The sequence below is a fragment of the Oncorhynchus masou genome, chromosome 23 (genome assembly GCF_036934945.1).
Source record: "Oncorhynchus masou masou isolate Uvic2021 chromosome 23, UVic_Omas_1.1, whole genome shotgun sequence".
Classification (NCBI taxonomy): domain Eukaryota; kingdom Metazoa; phylum Chordata; class Actinopteri; order Salmoniformes; family Salmonidae; genus Oncorhynchus; species Oncorhynchus masou.
This window is the reverse complement of record NC_088234.1, coordinates 10,518,873-10,542,431: the sequence shown is the minus strand read 5'-3', so window position 1 is coordinate 10,542,431 and position 23,559 is coordinate 10,518,873. Positions and strand designations below refer to the sequence as shown.

Below are 23,559 nucleotides of genomic sequence, written 5' to 3'. Positions count from 1 at the left end.
CCCTAGTGACCTCCTCACCTAGACATGCAGCCGCCCCACCATAGTACCCTAGTGACCTCCTCACCTAGACATGCAGCCGCCCCCACCATAGCGTAGAGCCCTGGTGTGATACAGTCCGCCCCTGATGAGCACCAGCCCTTGACGATGAGCCAGTCATGATGGTTCAACGCCATCTGTTCCATTGCAACTCCCAGCAGTCTGCCTGCTATCGCCCCTACAGCCATACTGGGGATGAAGAGACCGGAAGGGACCTGGAGAGATGAGCATAGAACCAATTGTCCTTAATAATCATTGTCCTTTTTGCTGTTACTAGTGTCCTAGCCACGGGGTGTACTTGTACAACAAGCTGCCTCACTACAGAAACAGGAGATAGGCTCCTACACTATGGGCCGTTCTGGCTCGGACAAGGTTATTAGAGAATATATCACAGATTAATTTTATCAAAAATATGTAAACCGGGCCTCCCGGGTGGCGAAGTGGTTTAAGGCCACCAGAGACTCTGGGTTCGAGCCCAGGCTCTGTCACGACAGATATCCTCGTCTCATTGTGCAGCTCCTGTGGAGGGCCGGACACAGTGGTTTAAGGCCACCAGAGACTCTGGGTTCGAGCCCAGGCTCTGTCACGACAGATATCCTCGTCTCATTGCGCAGCTCCTGTGGAGGGCCGGACACAGTGGTTTAAGGCCACCAGAGACTCTGGGTTCGAGCCCAGGCTCTGTCGCGACAGATATCCTCGTCTCATCGCGCAGCTCCTGTGGAGGGCCGGGCGCAGTGCTCGCCAACCAAGGTCACCAGGTGTTTCCTCCGACACATTGGCTTCCAGGTTGGATGCGCGCTGTGTTAAGAAGTTAAGAAGTAGTAACTTGGTTGGGTTGCGTTTCGGAGGACGCATGACTTTCAACCTTCGTCTCTTCCGACCCCGTACGGGAGTTGTAGCGATGAGACAAGATAGTAGCTACAACAATTGGATACCACGAAATTGGGGAAAAAAGGGGGTAAAATAAATAAATATAAGTAAAACAAGATTTTAAAAAAAATGTATCATCATCACACAACCCACTTATCCCACACCTACCTTCATGCCGAAGGTAACCACAGTGACCAGCATCTTGAAGAAGAGTGCCAGAGACAGTTGCCATAGCGCTGTGTACACACCTGGTCCAGCTGGCCTATCAGGGAGTGTGTTACTGAACGCCCTATCAGTGAGGCTGGCACTAAACACACCAGAGTCAGACCTGAAGGAATTAAATAAGTAAATATTAGTTGAAAACGTTTAAAACACACACTCCCTCCCCCAGTTAGTACCTGTTCTCAGAGCTGTTGTAGTCACACAGCTGTGAGGAATCCAGTAGAGAACAATCATTAAACAGTTCTGAGATCAGTTCTGACCCACTCATCCTGGTGTAACTGTTCGGGAAGGAGAGGAGGGCTGTGATTCCAGTTACCACCAAGACCTCCAGCACCGGGTAGTGGCCCAGACGAGTGGTCTTACCTGGGGAGAAGAGGAAGTCCATCACTTCATTATTGTGACAATTAATAAATCATTCAATCAAAACTGGAACAGGAGAGAAACAGGCTCATTCATTATAAGTAGTCTCTCTCTCATCCCTCCCTCCTACTCACGCCTTCTGCACCAGGCGATATTAGCCCTGATGAAGAGCGCCCCCCAGAGGCCACCGAAGATGCCCAGCAGGATGAACGGGACCAGCTCCACCATGTGCCAGGGGGTATGGAACTCTACGTAGAACAAGACCAGTCGGCTGTTACCGAACGGGTTGATGGAACGGAGAGTGAAGGCTGCCACCAACGCAGCGAAGAACGACCTCCACAGAGTCTTCAGAGGGAAGTAGTAGCTCACCTGGGCAGAGGGAGAAGAGAGAAGGAAGTCTCCTTCACGGTCAAAAGGACTAGTTTCACTCAGTAGTAAGTCTCTTACTTACAGTAACATTGGTGAAATCTCCGGGCTTATACCTGATTGTTTTAATTTTCTAATTCAGGTTAAGAGTTGGACATGGGTTCCCTTACCTCCTCCAGACTGAACAGCACTCCTCCTATAGGTGCGCCAAAGGCCACAGACACGCCCACTGCTGCAGCTGCAGATAACACCTAGGACAGATGGGTAGATCACTATATACTAACACAGAAGATTCAGATGAAGGTAATGGAGACAATAAGAGGAGGCCTCTGCACAGTATTGAGATGCAACCATAATTCTAACAAAATGAACAATTATCTATTCCACCTCTACTGAGATGATTCAAACATCAGTCTTTCTCTTCTCTCACCTCTCGTCGTTTTGCTTCGTTCTGTCGGTACTTTGTGAACAGATGACAGAGGATGTTGGCACAGCAGCATGCTACATGGACCAGGGGTCCTTCCTTTCCAAGACTGAGACCTGTAGAGACAAAGACAAGACAGTGTTTGTGTAGAGAGAGCGACAGAGAGAGCGACAGAGAGAGCGACAGAGAGAGCGACAGGGAGAGCGACAGGGAGAGCGACAGAGAGAGCGACAGAGAGAGCGACAGAGAGAGCGACAGAGAGAGCGAGAGAGAGCGAGAGAGAGCGACAGAGAGAGCGAGAGAGAGCGACAGAGAGAGCGAGAGAGAGCGACAGAGAGAGCGAGAGAGAAAGCGAGAGAGAGCGACAGAGAAAGCGAGAGAGAGCGACAGAGAAAGCGAGAGAGAGCGACAGAGAAAGCGAGAGAGAGCGACAGAGAAAGCGAGAGAGAGCGACAGAGAAAGCGAGAGAGAGAGACAGAGAAAGCGAGAGAGAGACAGAGAAAGCGAGAGAGAGCGACAGAGAAAGCGAGAGAGAGCGACAGAGAAAGCGAGAGAGCGACAGAGAAAGCGAGAGAGAGCGACAGAGAAAGCGAGAGAGAGCGACAGAGAAAGCGAGAGAGAGCGACAGAGAAAGCGAGAGCGACAGAGAAAGCGAGAGCGACAGAGAAAGCGAGAGCGACAGAGAAAGACAGCGAGAGCGACAGAGAGCGACAGAGAGAGCGACAGAGAGAGCGACAGAGAGAGCGACAGAGAGAGCGACAGAGAGAGCGACAGAGAGAGCGACAGAGAGAGCGACAGAGAGCGACAGAGAAAGTGAGAGAGAGCAAGAGAGAGCGAGAGAAAGCGACAGAGAGCGACAGAGAGCGCACTTGAGAGAAAGAGGGAGTGTGAGAGCAGTACCAGAAGAGACAGCCAGGACCAGGGTAATTGTCTTGACGATAAGGGTCCATTTCCCCAGGTAGCCTCTAATGATGAACCCAGAAAGGATGGTCTTTATCTGGGGAGACACGAGAGGGGAGAGGGGGTTAGGGTCTGGAGGTTATGGAGAAAACCAAGTGAGACTACTGTAGAAGCAAGGAAGCAAAGACATTTGGTTCATGTTCATTAGGGCACGCCGTAGCAAATAATTTTTCAACGAAATATGAAAACAAGTTTATGATTGGTCACATTCAGGTGGTCGATCCTCGTTTCATTCAGTTGTGTTTAAAACGGTAGAAAACCCAAACTAACAAAAACTCACCAAAAAGCACAACCAGACAGTTTGCAGAACAAAGATATGCTAACTTGATCACTCCGAGCGAGATGAACATGTGGTCATCTATTTTAAAAATGGTGTGATTGTTGCAAAACAGTACCAATGTGTCAATAATGGGTTTTAAAACATCTCTCTTGAATGTGGGACCTTTGACAGGCTTTCACACTGCTGCTACCTCAGTTTGAGATGTCAGTCAACTCCCAATGGGACCGCCTCTTTCTCCTACAGGGCCTGTGTCCCACATGGCACCCTATTCATTATACAGTGCCCTATATGTGACCAGATAAATAGGGAACAACGTAGGGAATGGGGTGCAAGTTGAGATATTTAAAAGAAAAAAAAGGTAACCTTTATTTAACTAGGCGAGTCAGTTAAGAACAAATTCTTATTTACAATGACGGCCCACCCCGGCCAAACCCGGACGACGCTGGGCCAACTGTGCGCCACCCTATGTGACGCCCAATCACAGCCGGTTGTGATACAGCTTGGATTCGTTGTACATCTCCCCATTACAAATCATGAAGGGATTCATTGTTTTGCTTTGGTGACATTTGTCCCAATATCACGAGGGAAATAAAAATGCAGTCGTTTTTTGGCACGTTGTGTGTGTGTGTGTGTGTGTTTGTTTGCTGTAAATGAGTGTGTGTGTGTGTGTGTGTTCTGCCGTCAAAAAAACAAGGAACAGATCTGATTCTATGAGTAAGCCAAACATACTAATGGACAGTGTGTCTGCCAGCATCATGATGCTAGTGTGTGTGTGTGTGTGTGTGTGTCAGTAGTTGTGGCTACAACTGAAAGTGTTTTAGCCCAATTTCGAAGGACAAGAGGTCAGTGACGACCCCAATAACACAGATATGGTCTTCACTCCAAAACAAACTGGCCGCATCCCAAACGGCACTCGATTCCAGTGTCCTAGTGAATTTTTACAGAGGATAGGATGCCATTTGGGACCGTTCTCTCAAAAATAGAGACAAGAGCGATCACGGTATGGCTTTAAACACCTGGCAGTGATTACATTTCGAAAATTGGACAAAAAATAAATATGTGAGTTTCTGAAATTCAAAGCAAAATGTTCATGTTGATATGTCAGAGTACGTTTTCAAAGAGAAATATTTTTTTGGGGGGTGAGGTATTAGTCACTTCAAAGGGTCTGGTACGTGTCATTGTGTTTTGAGTGATGTAAAATCACACATCTGCATCCGTTTTTTGTATCCCAATTGTTTTTAATAATATTTTGTATTTTTCTGAAATATCTCCTTGAGCCGTCTTAGCACTCTGGGATTGTTTACGGTAGTAAAACTGGATCTCTGAAAGTTTCTAAAAGGTTCAATAGAATTGGACGCACTTCAATGAGACTGAAAAAGGCTTGGAGTGACAAACAAATATTCTTTCAGAAAAAAAGCTTCAGTCTTTTGTAACACTTGTGTCATATCTGTCTCCTTGTCTGTCTGAACCAATACTGTGTTCGGTAGCCCACTGAGCTAAAGGCTGAATGTGTCTCTCTGTCTGTATGAACCAAAACTGTGTTCGTTAGCCCACTGAGCTAAAGGCTGAATGTGTCTCTCTGTCTGTCTGAACCAATACTGTGTTCGGTAGCCCACTGAGCTAAAGGCTGAATGTGTCTCTCTGTCTGTCTGAACCAAAACTGTGTTCGTTAGCCCACTGAGCTAAAGGCTGAATGTGTCTCTCTGTCTGTCTGAACCAATACTGTGTTCGGTAGCCCACTGAGCTAAAGGCTGAATGTGTCTCTCTGTCTGAACCAAAACTGTGTTAGTTAGCCCACTGAGCTAAAGGCTGAATGTGTCGGTCTGTGTTCACCTCTGGTATTCCTGATCCACAGGCGTAAGGTGCGAAGGCCCGGACCAGAATGACAGCCAGGAAGGAGAACAGTAGAGCGCACAACATGAACATCAAGTAGTTGACTATGTACGCTGCTGCCCCCTACAGGACACACAGGAAAGACAGGGTTAGGTATAGATGCAGTAGAAAACAGAGCATCAGGCTGTTGACTTTGTACCTGCTGCCCCCTACAGGACACATAGAGGAATGACAGGGTTGAACAGTACAGTAATCTGGTCATGGTGAGTAGACACCAGGTAAGGTGTCTCAACCACCAGAGGGAGCTCACACACTGAAAATTCACTAAGCCATTGTGAATGGCATCACAACAAAAGTAGGAACTCAAATAGTTATTTTTCAATGACAATAAAATGCTTACACACACCCCTCCCGACTTCTCCCCCTCCTCACCTCTGAGCTACCACCCAGCAGTTCAGCCCAGCTCTGCCACTGAGGACACTTGTCCCTCTCTTGAAAGGTGGTTTGGTTTGAGCCCCAGCAGCAGTGTTCATGGTTGAACCAGAAGCCAGACAGACACACACCCTCCTTCAGGTCTGTTAACCAGTGAGCCGAGATGTCTATACAGCCTGCTAGAGCACCTGGAGAGAGGAGAGAGCGAGGACATAGAGGAGAGCGAGAGGACATAGAGGAGAGCGAGAGGACATAGAGGAGAGCGAGAGGACATAGAGGAGAGCGAGAGGACATAGAGGAGAGCGAGAGGACATAGAGGAGAGCGAGAGGACATAGAGGAGAGCGAGAGGAGATAGAGAAAAAGAGAGGGAGATGAAAGAGGGTATAGAGTTTGAGAAAGAGAGTAGAACAAAAGAGGAATATTCTACTGTATAGGAAGAGTGATAGGACGATGAGAGAGTCACACGCACCTGACAAGAGTCCTATGAGCAGCATGAGGAGCCAGCCGGAGAAGGCGTCACTGATGCTGTGGAGCAGGGCCCAGGTAGACTGCTCACTCTTACTGGTGATCTGGAGAAGAGAGGGAGTCAGTTTTCATTTTTTCCTCTTATGCAAAGGCCTTGTAGATTAGGCCATCACCCTTATTTCCTCTAAGGTCAGCTACAGTTACTGTAGTGACCATGGCAACATGACGCAGGCCGGCCTTCCTTCACTCTTAGGAGACAAAGGCATTGGTACATTTTCCATTCCTAAGGCCATACTGATGAGACAGATCCCATTTAACCTATATTATCCAGTGGACAAATGACAACTATCTGCGTGTTTTGTTGACTGTGTCTAAGGCCCGTGTCGAGCTGGAAGAAGCTACAAAAGGACATTAAATTACAGACGCTTGTCTCTTCGGATGAGTTCATAGCGAGGGTAAAAACTATGGTGGTCAATGAGGGGGGGGGGGGTCAATGTTTTCACCTAGATGCACCACACCGTCCCAAAGCATCTTGCCTGCTCAATGAAATTGATGTTCTTAAAACTGTTTTGTGCTGTAAATGTGTCACACTTCGAGTGCTGCAATATTGGCCAGGTATCTATTGTAAAATAGATTTTAATCTCAGTGAGACTAACCTGGTAAAATGTCATTTAAAAAAAAAAAAAAAAATGAAAGGTCTCTTCCTCAATTCATTGTCTCTTCTCGCCTCCTTCCCAGCACTCATTGGAGAAGGTCAGAGGGGAAGGGCCATGGGCTTCTTTGTCCAATGAGTGTTGAGAAGATGGCTGTGGAGGAACCAATGAAAGATGAATTGAGAAAGCTGTGACCATGAATCCACCTCTCTGTGGCGGTCGCGGTCCTTGCTCTTCTCTCTGACCCAGTCGATGGTATTGAAGTCTTCGTAGGTCCCTACCCCCGGTACCGGCTCGTCTAGTAGGTCCATCAGCTTACCGTTACCGGTCATACCATTAGAGTATCCGGTAGTACCGTAGCCTTGGAGGGAGGGAGGGATTTGTTACACACACACACACACACACACTATTGTTACCAACTAAATAAAATGTGAAAGAACATTATTATAAAAATAATGTGTTTTGTACTCAGATCAATAACGCCTTTGAAAACAATACTACATACATTATTAAAATAACATGTGTGTGATTGACCTTAGACACATTTCCCAAGACACAAAAACTCCAAACCATAGACAGGCAGAGGATGTGTCCCAAACGGTACCCTATTCCCTACGGGACAATCTCAATTCCTCAGTCTGTCTTCTCACCTCCTTCTCAAAACCCATTGGATGAGAAAGCCAGAGGTCCCACTCCTGACCTTCTCCTCCAATGGGTTTAGAGGAGGCGTCGAGGAGATTCTCTTTAAAACCACAGCCCTTTGAAGAACAGAGTGCCATTTCAAAACAGAGTTAGCGCCCGCGACAATAACCACAACAACAACCAATCAACATCTCTCTTAACGGCAACAGGAAGTGACACAGGATGCAGCCCGATTTCAGCTTGTTGTGCGAAACACAATACGGTCCCTGGTGAAAGCACAGTGGTTACTCCACTGACAACACCACCGTCGTCAGTCAGAGTGGAAGTCATGGCAGCCTATTCTCTTTATAGTGCACTACTTCTGACCAGGACCCATAGGGCTCTGGGTCAAAACTAGTGCACTTCAGAAAGTACACTCTGACTTTTAATGTGTTACAGCTTGAAGAACGGATTCAACGGACTTCATACAATACCCCATAACGTCAAAGTGGAACTGTCTTTTTAGAAATGAACACAAAATGTACATCTGAAACATGTGTCAATACGTGTTCAAGCCCTTTGTTACGACAAGCCTAAATACGTTCAGGAGTAAAAATGGACTTCATGTGCTTAACCAGTCACATAGTAAGTTGCATGGACTCACTCGGTTTGCAATAATGGTGTTCAACATGATTTTTAAAATTACTACCTCATCTCTGTTCCCCACACATATAGATAAGTGTAAGGTACCTCAGTTGGGCTGTGGATTTCAAACACAGATTCAATCAAAGACCAGAGCAGTTTTCCAATGCCTTGCAAAGAAGGGCACCTATTGGTCGAAAGGTAAAAATAAAACAAAGCAGATTTTGAATATCCCTTTGATCACAGTGAAGGTATTAATTACACTTTTTGATGGTGTATCAATACACCCAGTCACTACAAAGATACAGGCGTCCTTCCTAACTCAGTTGCCGGAGAGGAAGGAAACTGCTCATGGATTTGACCATGAGGCCAATGTTGACTTTAAAACAGCTACAGGGTTTAATGGCTGTGATGGGAGAAAATTGAGGAAGATCAACAACCTTGTAGTTACTCCACAATACTGACCTAAATTAGAGTGAAAAGGAGGAAGCCTGTACAGAATAAAAATATTCCAAAACATGCATCCTGTTTTGCAATAAGGCACTAAAGTAAAATATTTTGTAAATAAATTAACTTTATGTCCTGAATGCCAAGCATTATGTTATGGGCAAATCCATCACAACAGATCCCTGAGTACCACTCTTCATATTTTCAAGCATGGAGTTGGCTGCATCATGTCAAGGGTATGCTTGTCATCAACAATGAGTAGTCAGTTTAAAGAAATGTAAAAAATATAGAGCTAAACACAGGCAAAAATCCTAGAGGAAAACCTGGTTCAGTCTGCTTTCCAACAGACACTAGGAGACAAATTAACCTTTCAGCAGAACAATAACTTAAAACACATGGCCAAATATACACTGGAGTTGCTTACCAAGACAACATTGAATGATCCTGAGTGGCATAGTTACAGTTGACTTAAATCTGCTAGAAAGTCTATGGCAAGACCTGAACATGGCTGATTAGCAATGACCAACAACCACCTTCACAGAAAATGTTTTTTTTTTTAGGAATAATGTGCAAATATTGTATATTCAAGGTATGTAAAGCTCTGAGAGACTTACCCAGAAAGAGTCACAGCTGTAATCACTGTCAAAGGTGATCCTAACAGGTAGTGACTCAGAGGTGGGAACACTTAAAGAAATGTTCTTCATTTTCAGGAAATATGTTTTCAGTTTGTTATCATATAATAAGTCAAAGGGTATGAGAATACGTTCTGAATGCACTGTGTTCACATGTTTATTTTGTGCTGTCTATATACCTAAACAAAACGGTCAGGCCATGGACTGAACCTATAGTGGACAGACAGGGCTGTATTACTTTCAACAGTACATTCGGAAAGTATTCAGACCCCTTGACTTTCTCCACATTCTGTTACATAGCCTTATTCTAAAATACCCCAGAATGACAAAGCAAAAAAAAGTTTGTAGACATTTTTTTTGCAAATTTACACAATTTTAAACTGAAATATGACATTTACATAAGTATTCAGACCCTTTACTCAGTACTTTGCTAAGCACCTTTGGCAGCAATTACAGCCTGGAGTCTTATTGGCACATCTGTATTTGGGGAGTTTCTCACAGTCTTCTCTGGAGGAAAATGTTTACCATTTTTAATACATTTGCAAACATTTCTAAAAGCCTGTCTTCACTGTCATTATGGGGTATTGTGTGTAGATTGATGAGGGAGAAAAAAATAATATTTAATCAATTTTAGAACAAGGCTGTAACATAACAAAAATGTGGAGAAGGTAAAGGGGTCTGAATACTTTCTGAAGACACTGTATAAAGCTTAGGGCTCAACACTGTCCACGGGTATTACCTTCTGGAACATACCTCATCTACAACCTGATTCTACTGTAATGAAGATGAACAAAAACGTGTCATATCTATGATCAGATCACAATGAGACTGAAGAAAGGCAGGCTGCAGCTTAACAACGTGGAGATGGAAACGGCCACTGTGGTTCTATTGTCACTGTGGGGTTCAACTATCTCAGGTGATGACAGGACACACCTGGCTGGTTTCTAAAGGGAAGAGAAAGTATGTCTGTCTGCCTGGTTGGCATCTTAAGAGTTTGACATTTTGTTAGTTGCTTGCAAATGTGACCTGCTAAATAGTTTCATCTGTAAAATTGCAAGTACATGTATTTGATCATTAGTAAACCAACCTTGAATGGAGAACTCAAGTACTACCCTCAACCAGTTCCATACAGAGACACACAGTACAGCAGACCAAGCTTTACAGGAGGTCAGCTGAAGGAAGAGACCCACCTACAGTACAGCAGGCCAAGCTTTACAGGAGGTCAGCTGAAGGAAGAGACCCACCTACAGTACAGCAGGCCAAGCTTTACAGGAGGTCAGCTGAAGGAAGAGACCCACCTACAGTACAGCAGACCAAGCTTTACAGGAGGTCAGCTGAAGGAAGAGACCCACCTACAGTACAGCAGGCCAAGCTTTACAGGAGGTCAGCTGAAGAGACACACCTACAGTACAGCAGGCCAAGCTTTACAGGAGGTCAGCTGAAGGAAGAGACACACCTACAGTACAGCAGGCCAAGCTTTACAGGAGGTCAGCTGAAGGAAGAGACCCACCTACAGTACAGCAGGCCAAGCTTTACAGGAGGTCAGCTGAAGGAAGAGACACACCTACAGTACAGCAGACCAAGCTTTACAGGAGGTCAGCTGAAGGAAGAGACCCACCTACAGTACAGCAGACCAAGCTTTACAGGAGGTCAGCTGAAGGAAGAGACACACCTACAGTACAGCAGACCAAGCTTTACAGGAGGTCAGCTGAAGGAAGAGACCCACCTACAGTACCTGAAATCAAATCCCACGCTTGCACACACACCAGATGAAGGGCTACCCAGCGGAAGACCTGCATCACAGCAGCCTCTTCTTCAACCCACAGTTTTAAAATAGCTGATCTGAACCCCAAAATCTAGGTTATAGGAAAGCCACAGCTCAGTCCAGGACCACAGATGAACAAACACACACGACCTTAAAAAATAAAAATAAACTCATTTTTTTGTGTTAATGATTCTAAGTTGAAGTGAAACTCTACAGGCCTGTTTCCCCGGCACAGACTGAGCCTCAATAGATTCTCCATTCAAAGTCAATTTTTAAAACAAAACGTGTGCCGGGGAAACAGCCCCAATGAGTTGAGTGATAGTACTCCTCAGTAACATCAGCCCAGTATGCTGAATCAGCTGACAGAAGAGAAGTTTAAAAATTAACAATTCATCTCATTGCAACAACCTAAAAAAAAAAAACTCGGTGCAGCAGTGACTCACGTGGACTCCGGACCTCTAACACACACACACACACACACACACACACACACACGAGATGGGTGGATAATGGTCTGTAAATGGTAGCAATATGCAATCTATGTACCACGACTGATAAGACATAATAAAATACAATTATGCAGTTGTGTAATGAGTACAAATATGATTGGAAACAATTATTTCAGGCAATTGTCATTCTATAACATGAAGACCACACAGCCAGCGTTACGCGTGCACTCGCGTTGCAAAATAAATGTACACATACATGTTATTCAATCATTGCACCAACACCGCTGGCGAACGTCTGCGTGGCTTGGCGCTGAAATAAAATGTGGTTCTATTTGTGACACGCTGCAAGTCCAGTTGGTGGTGGTAAAGCACCTTGAAACTCCTTTGGGATAGGGGGCCGCATGTTCACGTCTGGATGAAGAGCGACTGACATGCCCAGAGTGAACTGCCTCAGTCCCAGATGCTAATATATTCATATTATTATTAGTAGTTTTGGGTAGAAGACACTCTGAAGTTTCTAAAACTGTTTGAATGATGTCTGTGAGTATAACTCATATGGCAGGCAAAACAAAAATCTGAGAAAAAATCCAAACAGGAAGTGGGAAATCTGAGGTTTGTAGTTTTTAAACTCAGACCCTATTGAAGTTACAGTGGGATATTGGTTATGTTGCACTTCCTAAGGCTACCACTAGATGTCAACCATCTTTAGAAACTTGTCTGATGCTTCTCCTGTGAAGTGGGGCTGAATGAGAGGGGATTGAGTCAGAGGTCTGGCAGCAGCCTCGATCTCAGTCACACGTATTTCACATGAGAGGTGGCTCTCGTTCCACTGCTTTTCTACAGACAATGGAATTCTCCGGTTGGAACATTATTGAACATTTATGATAAAAACATCCTAAAGATTGATTCTATACATAGTTTGATATGTTTCTACGACCAGGAATATAACTTTTTGGAATTTGTCCGACTTTTCCGCTGATATTTGCACCCTCGTTTCGATTTGTTTACCAAACGCCCTAACAAAAGGAGGTATATGGACATAAATTATGAACTTTATCGAACAAATCAAACATTTGTGGAACTGGGATTCCTGGGAGTGCATTCTGATGATGATCAAAGGTAAGTGAATATTTATAATGCTATTTCTGACTAATGTTGACTGCCCAACATGGCGGATATTTCGATTGGCTGTTTTGGGCTCTGAGCTCCGTACTCAGATGATGCTTTTTCCGTAAAGTTTTTTAAAAATCTGACACAGTGGTTGCATTAAGGAGAAGTTTATCTAAAGTTCCATGCATAACAATTGAATTTATCATCAACATTTCTAATGAGTATTTCTGTAAATTGATGTGGCTCTCTGCAAAATCACTGCATGTTTTGGAACTACTGAACATAACACGGCAATGTAAAATTAGATTTTTGGATATAAATATGCACTTTATCGAACAAAACATACATGTATTGTGTAACAAGTCCTATGAGTGTCATCTGATGAAGATCAGGTTAGTGATTCATTTTATCTCTATTTGTGCTTTTTGTGACTCCTCTCTTTGGCTGGAAAAAATGGCTGGGTTTTTCTGTGACTTGGTGGTGACCTACAAAATCATTTGTAGAGCTTTCGCTGTAAAGCATTTTTGAAATCAGACACTGTGGCTGGATTAACGAGAATTGTATCTTTTAGATGGTGCCTAATACTTGTATGTTTGAGAAATTAGATTTATGAGATTTCTGTTGATTTGTATTTGGCGCCTTGCAATTTCATTGGCTGTTGGCGAGGAGTTCCGCAGGTTAAAGTTGGTTGCCAACCACCATTTATTATTTTATTTCACCTTTATTTAACCAGGTAAGCCAGTTGAGAACAAGTACTCATTTGCCACTGCAATCTGGTCAAGATAAAGCAAAGCAGTTCAACACATACAGAGTTACACATGGAATAAACAAAACATACAGCCAATAATAAAGTAGAAAAAGTCTATATACAGTATGTGCAAATGAGGTAGGATAAGGGAAGTAAGGCAATAAATAGGCCATGGTGGAAAAGTAATTACAATATAGCAATTAAACACTGGAATGGTAGATGTGCAGAATATATATGAATGTAAAAGTTGAGATAATGGGGTGCAAAGGAGCAAGATAAATAAATACAGTATGGGATGAGGTAGTTGGATGGGCTATTTACAGATGCAGTGATCTGCTCTGACAGCTGGTGCTTAAAGCTAGTGATGGAGATATGGGTCTCCAGCTTCAGAGATTTTTGCAGATCGTTCCAGTCATTGGCAGCAGAGAACTGGAAGGAAAGGCGGTCAAAGGAGAAAATGGCTTTGGGGGTGACCAGTTGAGATATACCTGCTGGAGCGCGTGCTACGGGTGGGTGTTGCTATCGTGACCAGTGAGCTGAGATAAGGCGGGGCTTTACCTAGCAGAGACTTGTAGATAACCTGGAGCCAGTGGGTTTGGCGACGAGTATGAAGCGAGGGCCAGCCAACGAGAGCATACAGGTCGCAGTGGTGGGTAGTATATGGGGCTTTGGTGACAAAGCGGATGGCACTGTGATAGACTGCATCCAATTTGTTGAGTAGATTGTTGGAGGCTATTTTGTAAATGACATCGCCAAAGTCGAGGATCGGTAGGATGGTCAGTTTTACGAGGGTATATTTGGACGCATGAGTGAAGGATGCTTTGTTGCGAAATAGGAAGCCGATTCTAGATTTAATTTTGGATTGGAAATGCTTAATGCGAGTCTGGAAGGAGAGTTTACAGTCTAGCCAGACACCTAGGTATTTGTAGTTCTAGGTCAGAACCGTGCAGAGTAGTGATGCTGGGTGGGCAGGCAGGTGTGGGCAGGGAGTGGTTGAAGAGCATGCATTTAGTTTTACTTGCATTTAAGAGCAGTTGGAGGCCACGGAAGGAGTTGTATGGCATTGAAGCTCGTCTGGAGGTTTGTTAACACAGTGTCCAAAGAAGGGCCAGAGGTTTACAGAATGGTGTCGTCTGCGTAGAGGTAGATCAGAGAATTACCAGCAGCAGAGTGAAATCATTGCTGTATACAGAGAAGAGTGTCGGCCCGAGAAATGAACTCTGTGGCACTCCCATAGAGACCGTCAGAGGTCCGGACAACAGGCCCTCCGATTTGACACACTGAACTCTATCAGAGAAGTAGTTGGTGAACTAGGCAAGGCAGATTTAATTTGAGAAACCAAGGCTGTGGAGTCTGCCGATAAGAATGTGGTGGCCGACGGAGTCGAAAACCTTGGCCAGGTCGATGAATACGGCTGTACAGTAATGTTTCTTATCGATGAAGGTTATGACATCGTTTAGAACCTTGAGCGTGGCTGAGGTGCACCCATGACTAGCTCAGAAACCAGATTGCATGGCCAGCCGTAGAAAAATGCTTGTTGAAATTCTCAATTATAGTGTATTTATCGGTGGTGACAGTGTTTCCTAGCCTCAGTGCAGTGGGCAGCTGGGAGGAGGTGCTCTTATTCTCCATGGACTGTGTCCCAGAACTTGAGTTTGTGCTACAGGATGCACATTCCTCTTTGAAAAAAAACTAGCCTTAGCCTTCCTAACTGCCTGTGTATATTGTTTCCTAACTTCCCTGAAAAGTTGCATATCACGGGGGCTATTCGATGCTAATGCAGAACGCCACAGGATGTTTTGTGCTGGTCCAGGGCAGTCAGGTCTAGAGAGAACCAAGGCCTATATCTGTTCCTGGTTCTACATTTTTTGAATGGGGCATGCTTATTTAACCTCTTGAAACTCCCCATCCCGGATCCGGGATTGTGACTAAGCCTCAGGCTCATTAGCATAACGCAACGTTAACGATTTCTGAAAATCGCAAATAAAATTCAAATAATGCGTTTGCTCTCAAGCTTAGCCTTTTCTTAACAACACTGTCATCTCAGATTTTCAAAATATGCTTTTGAACCATAGAAATTGACTAATTTGTGTAAGAGTATGCAAAGCTAGCATAGCATTTTGTGTAGCATGTAGCACGCAACATTTTCACAAAAGCCAGATAACCAAATAAATAAAATCATTTACCTTTGAAGAGCTTCTGATGTTTTCAATGAGGAGACTCCCAGCCACATACCAGATGCGCAGTGTTTCCTGAAAGCGTCTGTGTGTAGGAGAAATCGTTCCGTTTTCTACATTGCGCCTGGCTACCGAAACGAACCGAAAATGCAGTCACCTACAACGTGAAACTTTTTCCGGATTAACTACATAATATCGACCGAAACATGGCAAACGTTGTTTGGAATCAATCCTCAAGGTGTTTTTTCACATATCTCTTCATTGACATGCAGTTCGTGGAAGCTTGCTTCTCTCTCTGTGCCCCATGGAAAAATACTGGCAGGTGACTTTTGCGCACCAATTTCGGCGCAGGACACCGGGCGGACACGTGGTAAATGTGGTCTCTTATGGTCAATCTTCCAACGATCTGCCTACAAATACGTCACAATGCTGCAGACACCTTGGGGAAACGACAGAAAGGGCAGACTCATTCCTCTTGCGTTCACAGCCATATAAGGAGATCATGAAAGACAGAGCCTCAAAAATCCTTGTCATTTCCTGGATGCCAAGTCATCTTGGTTTTGCCTGAAGCTCACGTTAAAGGGCACGCACAGAGAAGATATTTGTATTTCTGGACACGTCAGAGTGTTTTCTTTCGAACAGTAGCAATTATATGCATAGTCGAGCATCTTTTTGTGACAAAATAACTTGTTTAAAACGGGAACGTTTTTCTTCCAAAAATGAAATAGCGCCACCATAAGTGTAAGAGGTTAAGATGGTGAGGAAGGCACTTTTAAAGAATAACCAGGCATCCTCTACTGATGGGATGAGGTCAATATCCTTCCAGGATACCCCGGCCAGGTCGATTAGAAAGGCCTGTTCACTGAAGTGTTTTAGGGAGCGTTTGACAGTCATGAGGGGTGGTCGGTTGATCGCAGACCCATTACAGATGCAGGCAATGAGGCAGTGATCGCTGAGATCTTGGTTGAAAACAGCAGAGGTGTATTTTTAGGGCAAATTGGTTAGGATGATATCTATGAGGGTGCCCGTGTTTACGGATTTGGGGTTGTACCTGGTAGGTTCATTGATAATTTGTGTGAGGTATAAGTCCAAATAAGAAGAAGCCTGAAGGAGGAGAGATGGCGAGAAAACAAACTCAGTGTACCCTTTAATTTGTGGATTAATGGTCGGATTAGAGGATTTTGTGCATTTCAGGTAAAATAACAACCCAATGTTTTTATCCCGGGACAAATTAGCAAGCAACAGCAAGCTAGCTTGCTAAATTGCCATAAATGTTTAATGCATTTCGACCTGTACCCAAATTAATATAATTAGTTCGGAGTTTGTTTTGATATTTCAACCTGCGTGTCCTGATTGCATCTTGTGTGGGGGGAAAAATCAAACCTAAGAGCGATGGAGCGCGAGCCATGTGGTCAGTATGTAAGACAGTAAGATCAGATTTTAGTTAGAAAATTATCCTTTTTTTTTACACCTCTCACAAAACAGGATCAAGTCTCAACTGACACTATCGCCTTTTAGTAACAATGCACTAGGTAGTGGACCTGGTTACAAGTGAAGCCACATGGTTCTAGTCAAATGTAGTGCACGAATCACGGAGTCGGCTTCCATTTGGGACACTACCCATGTCATGCGTACTACTGTAATTCTTATTTGTCCACTTTAGGAAAACATATGACTGAAGAATAAATTTCCTTTTCTACAAGCTCCAGTCAGGTAGAACAGAGGAACTAGCTGAGAAGCTACCCAAGGAAGTAAAAAATGAGAAGTAGTGTCCAACTGACCTAGACGCCAAAGCTAAGGGCTTAAACAAGAATAAACTCAGCAAAAAAAAACAAAAAAACAAAAACAAACACGTCCTCTCACTGTCATCTGCATTTATTTTCAGCAAACTTTAACCCTTCCACCAAGACACCTGCAAGTTCCCAGATATTTATTGGGGGGGGGTTGAGATCGGGCTCATCGCTGGCCATGGCAGAACACTGACACTGGCATTGCAGAAAATCATGCACAGAACGAGCAGTATGGCTGGTGGCGTTGTCATGCTGGAGGGTCATGTCAGGATGAGCCTGCAGGAAGGGTACCACATGAGGGAAGAGGATGTCTTCCCTGTAACGCACAGCGTTGAGATTGCCTGCAATGACAACAAGCTCAGTCTGATGATGCTGTGACACACCGCCCCAGACCATGATGGACACTCCACTTCCAAATCCATCCCGCTCCAGAGTACAGGCCTCGGTGTAACGCTCATTCCTTCGACGATAAACGTGAATCTGACCATCAGACCTGGTGAGACAAAACCGTGACTCGTCAGTGAAGAGCACTTTTTGCCAGTCCTGTCTGGTGGGTTTGTGCCCATAGGCGACGTTGTTGCCGGTGATGTCAAGTGAGGACCTGCCTTACGACAGGCCTTCAGTCCAGCCTCTCTCAGCCTATTGTGGACAGTCTGAACACTGATGGAGGGATTGTGCGTTCCTGGCAGTTGTTGTTGCCATCCTGTACCTGTCCCCTAGGTGTGACATTCAGATGTACCGATCCTGTGCAGGTGTTTTTACAGGTGTCTGCCACTGCGAGGACAATCAGCTGTCCATCCTGTCTCCCTGTAGCGCCCTCTTAGGCGTCTCACAGTACAGACACTGCAATGCATTGCCCTGGTCACATCTGCAGTCCTCATGCCTCCTTGCAGCATGTCTAAGGCACGTTCACAAGGATGAGCAGGGACCTTGGACATCTTTCTTTTGGTGTTTTGAAGAGTCAGTAGAAAGGCCTCTTTATTGTCCTAAGTTTTTTCATAACTGTGACCTTAATTGCCTCCTGTCTGTAAGCTGTTAGTGTCTTAACGACCGTTCCACGGGTGCATGGTCATTAATTCAGCATGGGAAACAGTGTTTTAACACTTTACAATGAAGATTTGTGAAGTTATTTGGATTTTTACGAATTATCTTTGAAAGACAGGGTCCTTAATCTTACTCCCTTCCATCAAAAGGTTCTCATACGCTTTCTGTCCCCAAGACTCCCAATCCATCTCACTGGGAATCCACCAGCCACACTCTGGCTAATACTAACTGGGAGACACATCCCTACTCTGGAAAACATACTCATAGTATAGAAAGTGTGTTGGTGAGAGGGGCTTGGGAACCAGCCTGTGATAGGTTGAGGGGCTTGGAAAACAGTTTCTGATAGGCCAAGGGCCTTAGGAAATAGCTTCTAATAGATTAAGGCTGGAGTTTTGCGTAATGGCTGCTGTGTGACCCAATGAGCTGTGACAAAAGTGAGACGTGGGGGTAGGCTCTTGTTGTTGCCAGGCTCAGTTTCATTTTGATTCTTGCTTTCTCAACCCTTTACAGGTCAGAGTTCACAGATCTATAAATGGACAGGAGTATGAAATATGGTATTGACTACATTTCCCTCATACAAACAGCCTGTAGCCCCTAAAATGAAATGAGTCCAATGTGTTAGTCAGGATCCCAGAGAAACAAGGGGAGGGGAGGGTAGGTTCCAGTAAGAGATGTCGTAAGAGGGGAGTCATGCTGAACTGAGGAAGGAAGGAGGGTGATTTGTACAGGCCTAGATGAATGAGAAGGCCACAAATCGCACAGTTCAGAATGCTGCTTTGGCAACACAAATATATACTTATGTCATGCCAATAATAAAGCATGTTGAATTGAGTTTAATAGAGAAAAAAATACTGTATTAAACTCCCCCTCTATCGGTCTGCCTCTGTCCCCATCACCATCTCCAACCTTCCCCCTCACCTGACCCCGTGGAAATCAACATTTAGTCTTGGTCTTGTAACAGCGTAATCTGGTGTAATTATTGACTGACAATTACCACGGTAACAGAGGGGTGATAGGGGAGCTGTCGCTAGGCTACGCAGATGAACATTTATTCCAAAGGAGCATGAAGTTTAAAGAGCAGTTTAAATTGGCGATTTACATATCAGAGAGCAAGGAATATATATTGGAATTACTAAGGACAGAAGACACTAAATGATTCCATGTGAGGACAGAAGACACTAAATGATTCCATGTGAGGACAGAAGACACTAAATGATTCCATGTGAGGACAGAAGACAATACTACATAGTGGAGAAGCTGCTCTGTGAATGAGTGGGGTGAAAGGGTTAGAATCTGACCACAGACCAGACACATGGGTACTATCCACAAAGCAGAGTAGGAGTGCTGATTTATGAGGCAGTGGCCTTGTGGACACCATTCCTCAACCTCTCCACGTTTTTTAAATTTTTTAAACTGGCCGTTCAGTACAGCACCGTTTCCTTTCAATTGAATGTTCCAGAAAGCAAAAAGGTACTGAACACAGCCCAGAAAATGGGGGACCTAGTTCCAGGAGTTTATTTTATGCCTGCTATGTTAGGTACACACCCCGTCCCGTCCCGTCCACTGATCCTAGCATTTCGCTACACTCGCAATAACATCTTCTAATCATGTGTACGTGACCAAGAAAATTTGATCAGCAGTCCTATTCGGAGTGAGATGCTTTATGGATATGAGCCCTGGCCTGACCACAGAAACAGAAAGACACGTTTACATCATCAAAGAATCACCAGTATCCAGGCAGCGTTAGGCTACTGTCAGAGATTAGATAGATTACACATGGATTTGAATGAAGAACCATGCAGCTGAGCTGCATGAGGGCGATAGTTTATCAAAGTAGTCTCTGTAGACAACTGTCATGTCTTGAATTAACCCCACTCGAGAAGCCCCAAAATACAAACAGTTGTAACTCGCAGACAGACACAGCAATGAATCCCCTAATATCATTTCATAGCGTCTAGTTCTCTCCCCCGGTAGTGTAGGCGCGTACCTGAGCCGTATTCGGGGTCGAGAGGTGGCACGTCCTCCGTGTTGGAGAAATCGAGCGTGGCTCCAGCTATATCGACCAACTCATCATCGCTTGCCGGGTTGTGAAGGCTTTCATAGGTCTCGTTGCAAAACCCAGCGTTGTCCATTCTAGCGCCTATAAATGGGGTAAAAAAAATGTTTCGATTATACGTTTCTTTCAATTAACATCTTCATAAGTATTAACTTAAAGTTGCATATACCTCGGTCGTTATTCGATGTGTATTTTATAAATAAATTCTTCCAATATCGAAACATTGCCTTGAAAATAATGATAATCTCGCTACAACTGTTCTCCCCGGTTTGACTAATGTCTAGTTCACCAGACAAGAGAACGAAGTTAAATACGGTTTGACATATCGTAGGCTACTTCCCCTTTACACAAATGTAGTTGTCGGGACGTATTTAGCAATTGCAACCCAATGCCCTATATATCGCTATAGACAAGTCAAAACATTTTGCTCAATCAATAGATTTCTTGATATCCTATGCTGAAGACAAACACTGGTGGGTCGTAAAAAATGCAAACGATAACAAAACACAACGAGATCATCGATTATCCACACACACTCTCCACTTTTCTAACGAATAACAACGTCCCTTCCCTGAAACTGGTAACATATGTTACACGTTTACCTTGTAACGGAGTAGGCTAAACTTCACAGGAGACCAACATCTATCTATCTATCTATCTATCTATCTATACGTAGCTTCTCACACGTCTGGCTGCTGCCGCCTTGTAACTGCTGATGTACCAACATTCGTGAATGAGTCAGTAAGCAAGTTACAATGTAACTCTAGACACATGATCAACTGATAAGCGGATACAGTAAACTAAGTGCTGTTGCTACATTTGTAACATTGTCTGCAACAGCTGATTATTGTTACACAGTTTAAACGCTTTACCGTTTAGGCTCGTGTTAATATTGTATGGTAATCCCCCCAGATCGGATCGGGTTATATTATGGTCAATTCTAGGCTACTCTATTTTACTAAATTGACATTCCCTACACGAAATACAATCACCGCAATACCTTTATATGTGTGCGCTTAGCCAAGTTGTGACAACTATTGATTCATTATTTATGTTGACAGTAGACAAATGACTACATTTCCTGGTCTGCGTTCAGTACGTTTTTGCGTTCGCTTTTGCAGCACTAAACAATCGTTTGAAAGACTGTGAGTGGTTGGGGAACGCTGTCAGCGGCTGGCTGGTCAGCATGGCCACTGCAGAGTTAAACACGTTACTCGTCGCTTCAAGATACCGCGTCACACCCACCAAACGGGACAAACCGTACATCAAAAGTTCAATAATGTACAATCACGTTTTGGTGGAACGTGTCGAGTACAAACCCGTTCCGCAACGTAGCAAACGTTCATGCCAACTTGAAGTTGTTTGTTTCTTTGTAATTGTTTGAAGTTGTTGGTTTCTTTGTAATCCTACGTCTACGGAAACCGACGCTTCAGTTCTTACAAGTTAAGATTCAAAACATATGAAGAATGTTCAGAGCTTGCCATAAACCAATATCATCTTCTTTGGAATATAAATTGTTCCCGTTGGTTGTTTGTATGTCTTTTGTTCAGACAGCTCAGGTCATAGCCTAGAGCACACCGTTTTTAAATGTAACAAAACGTTTTGTATAACTAAACGTTTCAGACATGTTCAGCTAAACCCCTCCCCGTTTCATTATGTTTGGTTTCTAATGAACATGACACCGACTTATGTTGACGTGACAGTTTCAAGCTACCAGCTGAAGAAACCGTGTTAGTGGCACAGAGTAGGTTATCGGTGATCCTCAGGTCCGCTAAAAGGATCAACTTTCAACTTGTCTGTTCTTCTGACTCACGCCGTTTACAACAAACATGCAACAAGCAACTGTTGGCAAAGCACATTTATCATACTGAATACCCCTCCCCCCCTTCAATATCCTATTCTACTGTATTGAATATGAACTCAACGAATATAATAACATGATAACTTTTCTATAAGGGAACTAAAATACTGTACTTACAATAACTTCTGTGCAGTTGCCTACCAACACAACTGTTGATTCCCGTTCTTACTGCACGTGAGCGCGAAATAGGGACACCTTGTGGGGATTTTAGGCCTCTTCTTCCGTAGTGGAGTTGGTGCCTTCTTCCTTGTAGTCTCTCCCTCTATTTTTCTTTCCCTCCCTCCTGAGTTAGGTCAGACCACTTCCTTTCCCCAACCCCCTCATAGCAGACCGATGTTTACAAGTCTTTCATTTAGGCTTGTATGATAGATGGATGAAAGAGAGATGGAGAAAGAGAGAGTGTGTGTCAGGTTCATCACGTCTGTGTCCGTGGAAGTATAATCAGCTGGTTCTCCCTCCCTTTACCCTCCCCCACCCACATTTAGGAAAACAAAAATATGTTTCTGCCTTGCATGGTCAAACTAGTCGGGGAGGGGGCTTTCTTTTATTTGTCTTTTCCCTTCTTCCTTCACCTCTTCCTCTAGCCGGGCAGAAACGGGTCAAATGTTGGAAGGTCCCTGCTACACTAATAGTGATTCCATAGCTGTGGGAGGTAGAGGTGTTGAATTAAAACAAATATTAATACAAAATACCTCCCTCGCAAAAAGTAGTGCACTAGGCCTTTACTAGTCCTGTATTAGCTGACACCACTAGTTGAAGGGATACCCGGGTACCCTTTTATGGGCATTGCGTATTCTCACTTCTTAATCCCCACCATGCATTATCAAAATAGTGTAATTAATAAGGCTGATGGAACAGATCAGAATGTTTAAAAACTTTGATCAACTGTTATTTCTTCACATTCTAGGCGCAGCAATGTGAACACGGCGGAAGGCCAACGCACAAATGTTCCAGAATGCATTGTTACGGGAAAACACCATTCTAAAATGCACCTTGCACACGGGAGCGGTTTCATGAACAGAGATGTTAATATCCATTCGAAATGTTGACAGAGGCGAGGATCTAAAGATGATACAACTATCATAGGTTACGTCCCTGTTAGTGAGCATTTCTCCTTTGCCAAGATAATCCATCCACCTGACAGAAGTGGCATATCAAGAAGCTGATTAAACAGCATGATTATTACACAGGTGCATCTTGTGCTGGGGACAAGAAAAGGCCACTAAATGGTGCAATTTTGTGACAACACAATGCCACAGCTGTCTCAAGTTTTGAGGGAGCGTGCAATTGGCATGCTGCCTCCAGGAATGTCCAC

At 44.1% G+C, this 23,559-nt stretch overlaps 1 protein-coding gene across 4 annotated transcripts in view; it reads right to left on the bottom strand.

Annotated features, from left to right (window-relative positions):
- LOC135510294 (H(+)/Cl(-) exchange transporter 5-like) overlaps positions 1-22,430 on the bottom strand; it is a 33,872-nt gene extending 11,442 nt beyond the window's left edge. Inside the window, exons 1-13 of one of the 4 annotated variants that reach the window (XM_064931108.1) lie at positions 22,362-22,430; positions 20,315-20,467; positions 7,109-7,263; positions 6,254-6,353; positions 5,784-5,971; positions 5,352-5,474; positions 3,179-3,275; positions 2,285-2,394; positions 2,025-2,105; positions 1,623-1,857; positions 1,305-1,491; positions 1,075-1,234; positions 65-251 (exon numbers count right to left, since the gene is read on the bottom strand). In XM_064931108.1, coding sequence (XP_064787180.1) covers positions 65-251; positions 1,075-1,234; positions 1,305-1,491; positions 1,623-1,857; positions 2,025-2,105; positions 2,285-2,394; positions 3,179-3,275; positions 5,352-5,474; positions 5,784-5,971; positions 6,254-6,353; positions 7,109-7,263; positions 20,315-20,459 — 1,768 coding nt within the window. In that variant the 5' untranslated portion in view covers positions 20,460-20,467; positions 22,362-22,430. Of the gene's footprint in view, positions 1-64; positions 252-1,074; positions 1,235-1,304; positions 1,492-1,622; positions 1,858-2,024; positions 2,106-2,284; positions 2,395-3,178; positions 3,276-5,351; positions 5,475-5,783; positions 5,972-6,253; positions 6,354-7,108; positions 7,264-20,314; positions 20,468-20,552; positions 20,935-20,985; positions 21,124-21,383; positions 21,432-22,361 lie in introns of those variants that run through there. The other 3 variants (XM_064931107.1, XM_064931106.1, XM_064931105.1) reach the window with 3 other exon arrangements.
- Positions 22,431-23,559: the final 1,129 nt, after the last annotated feature.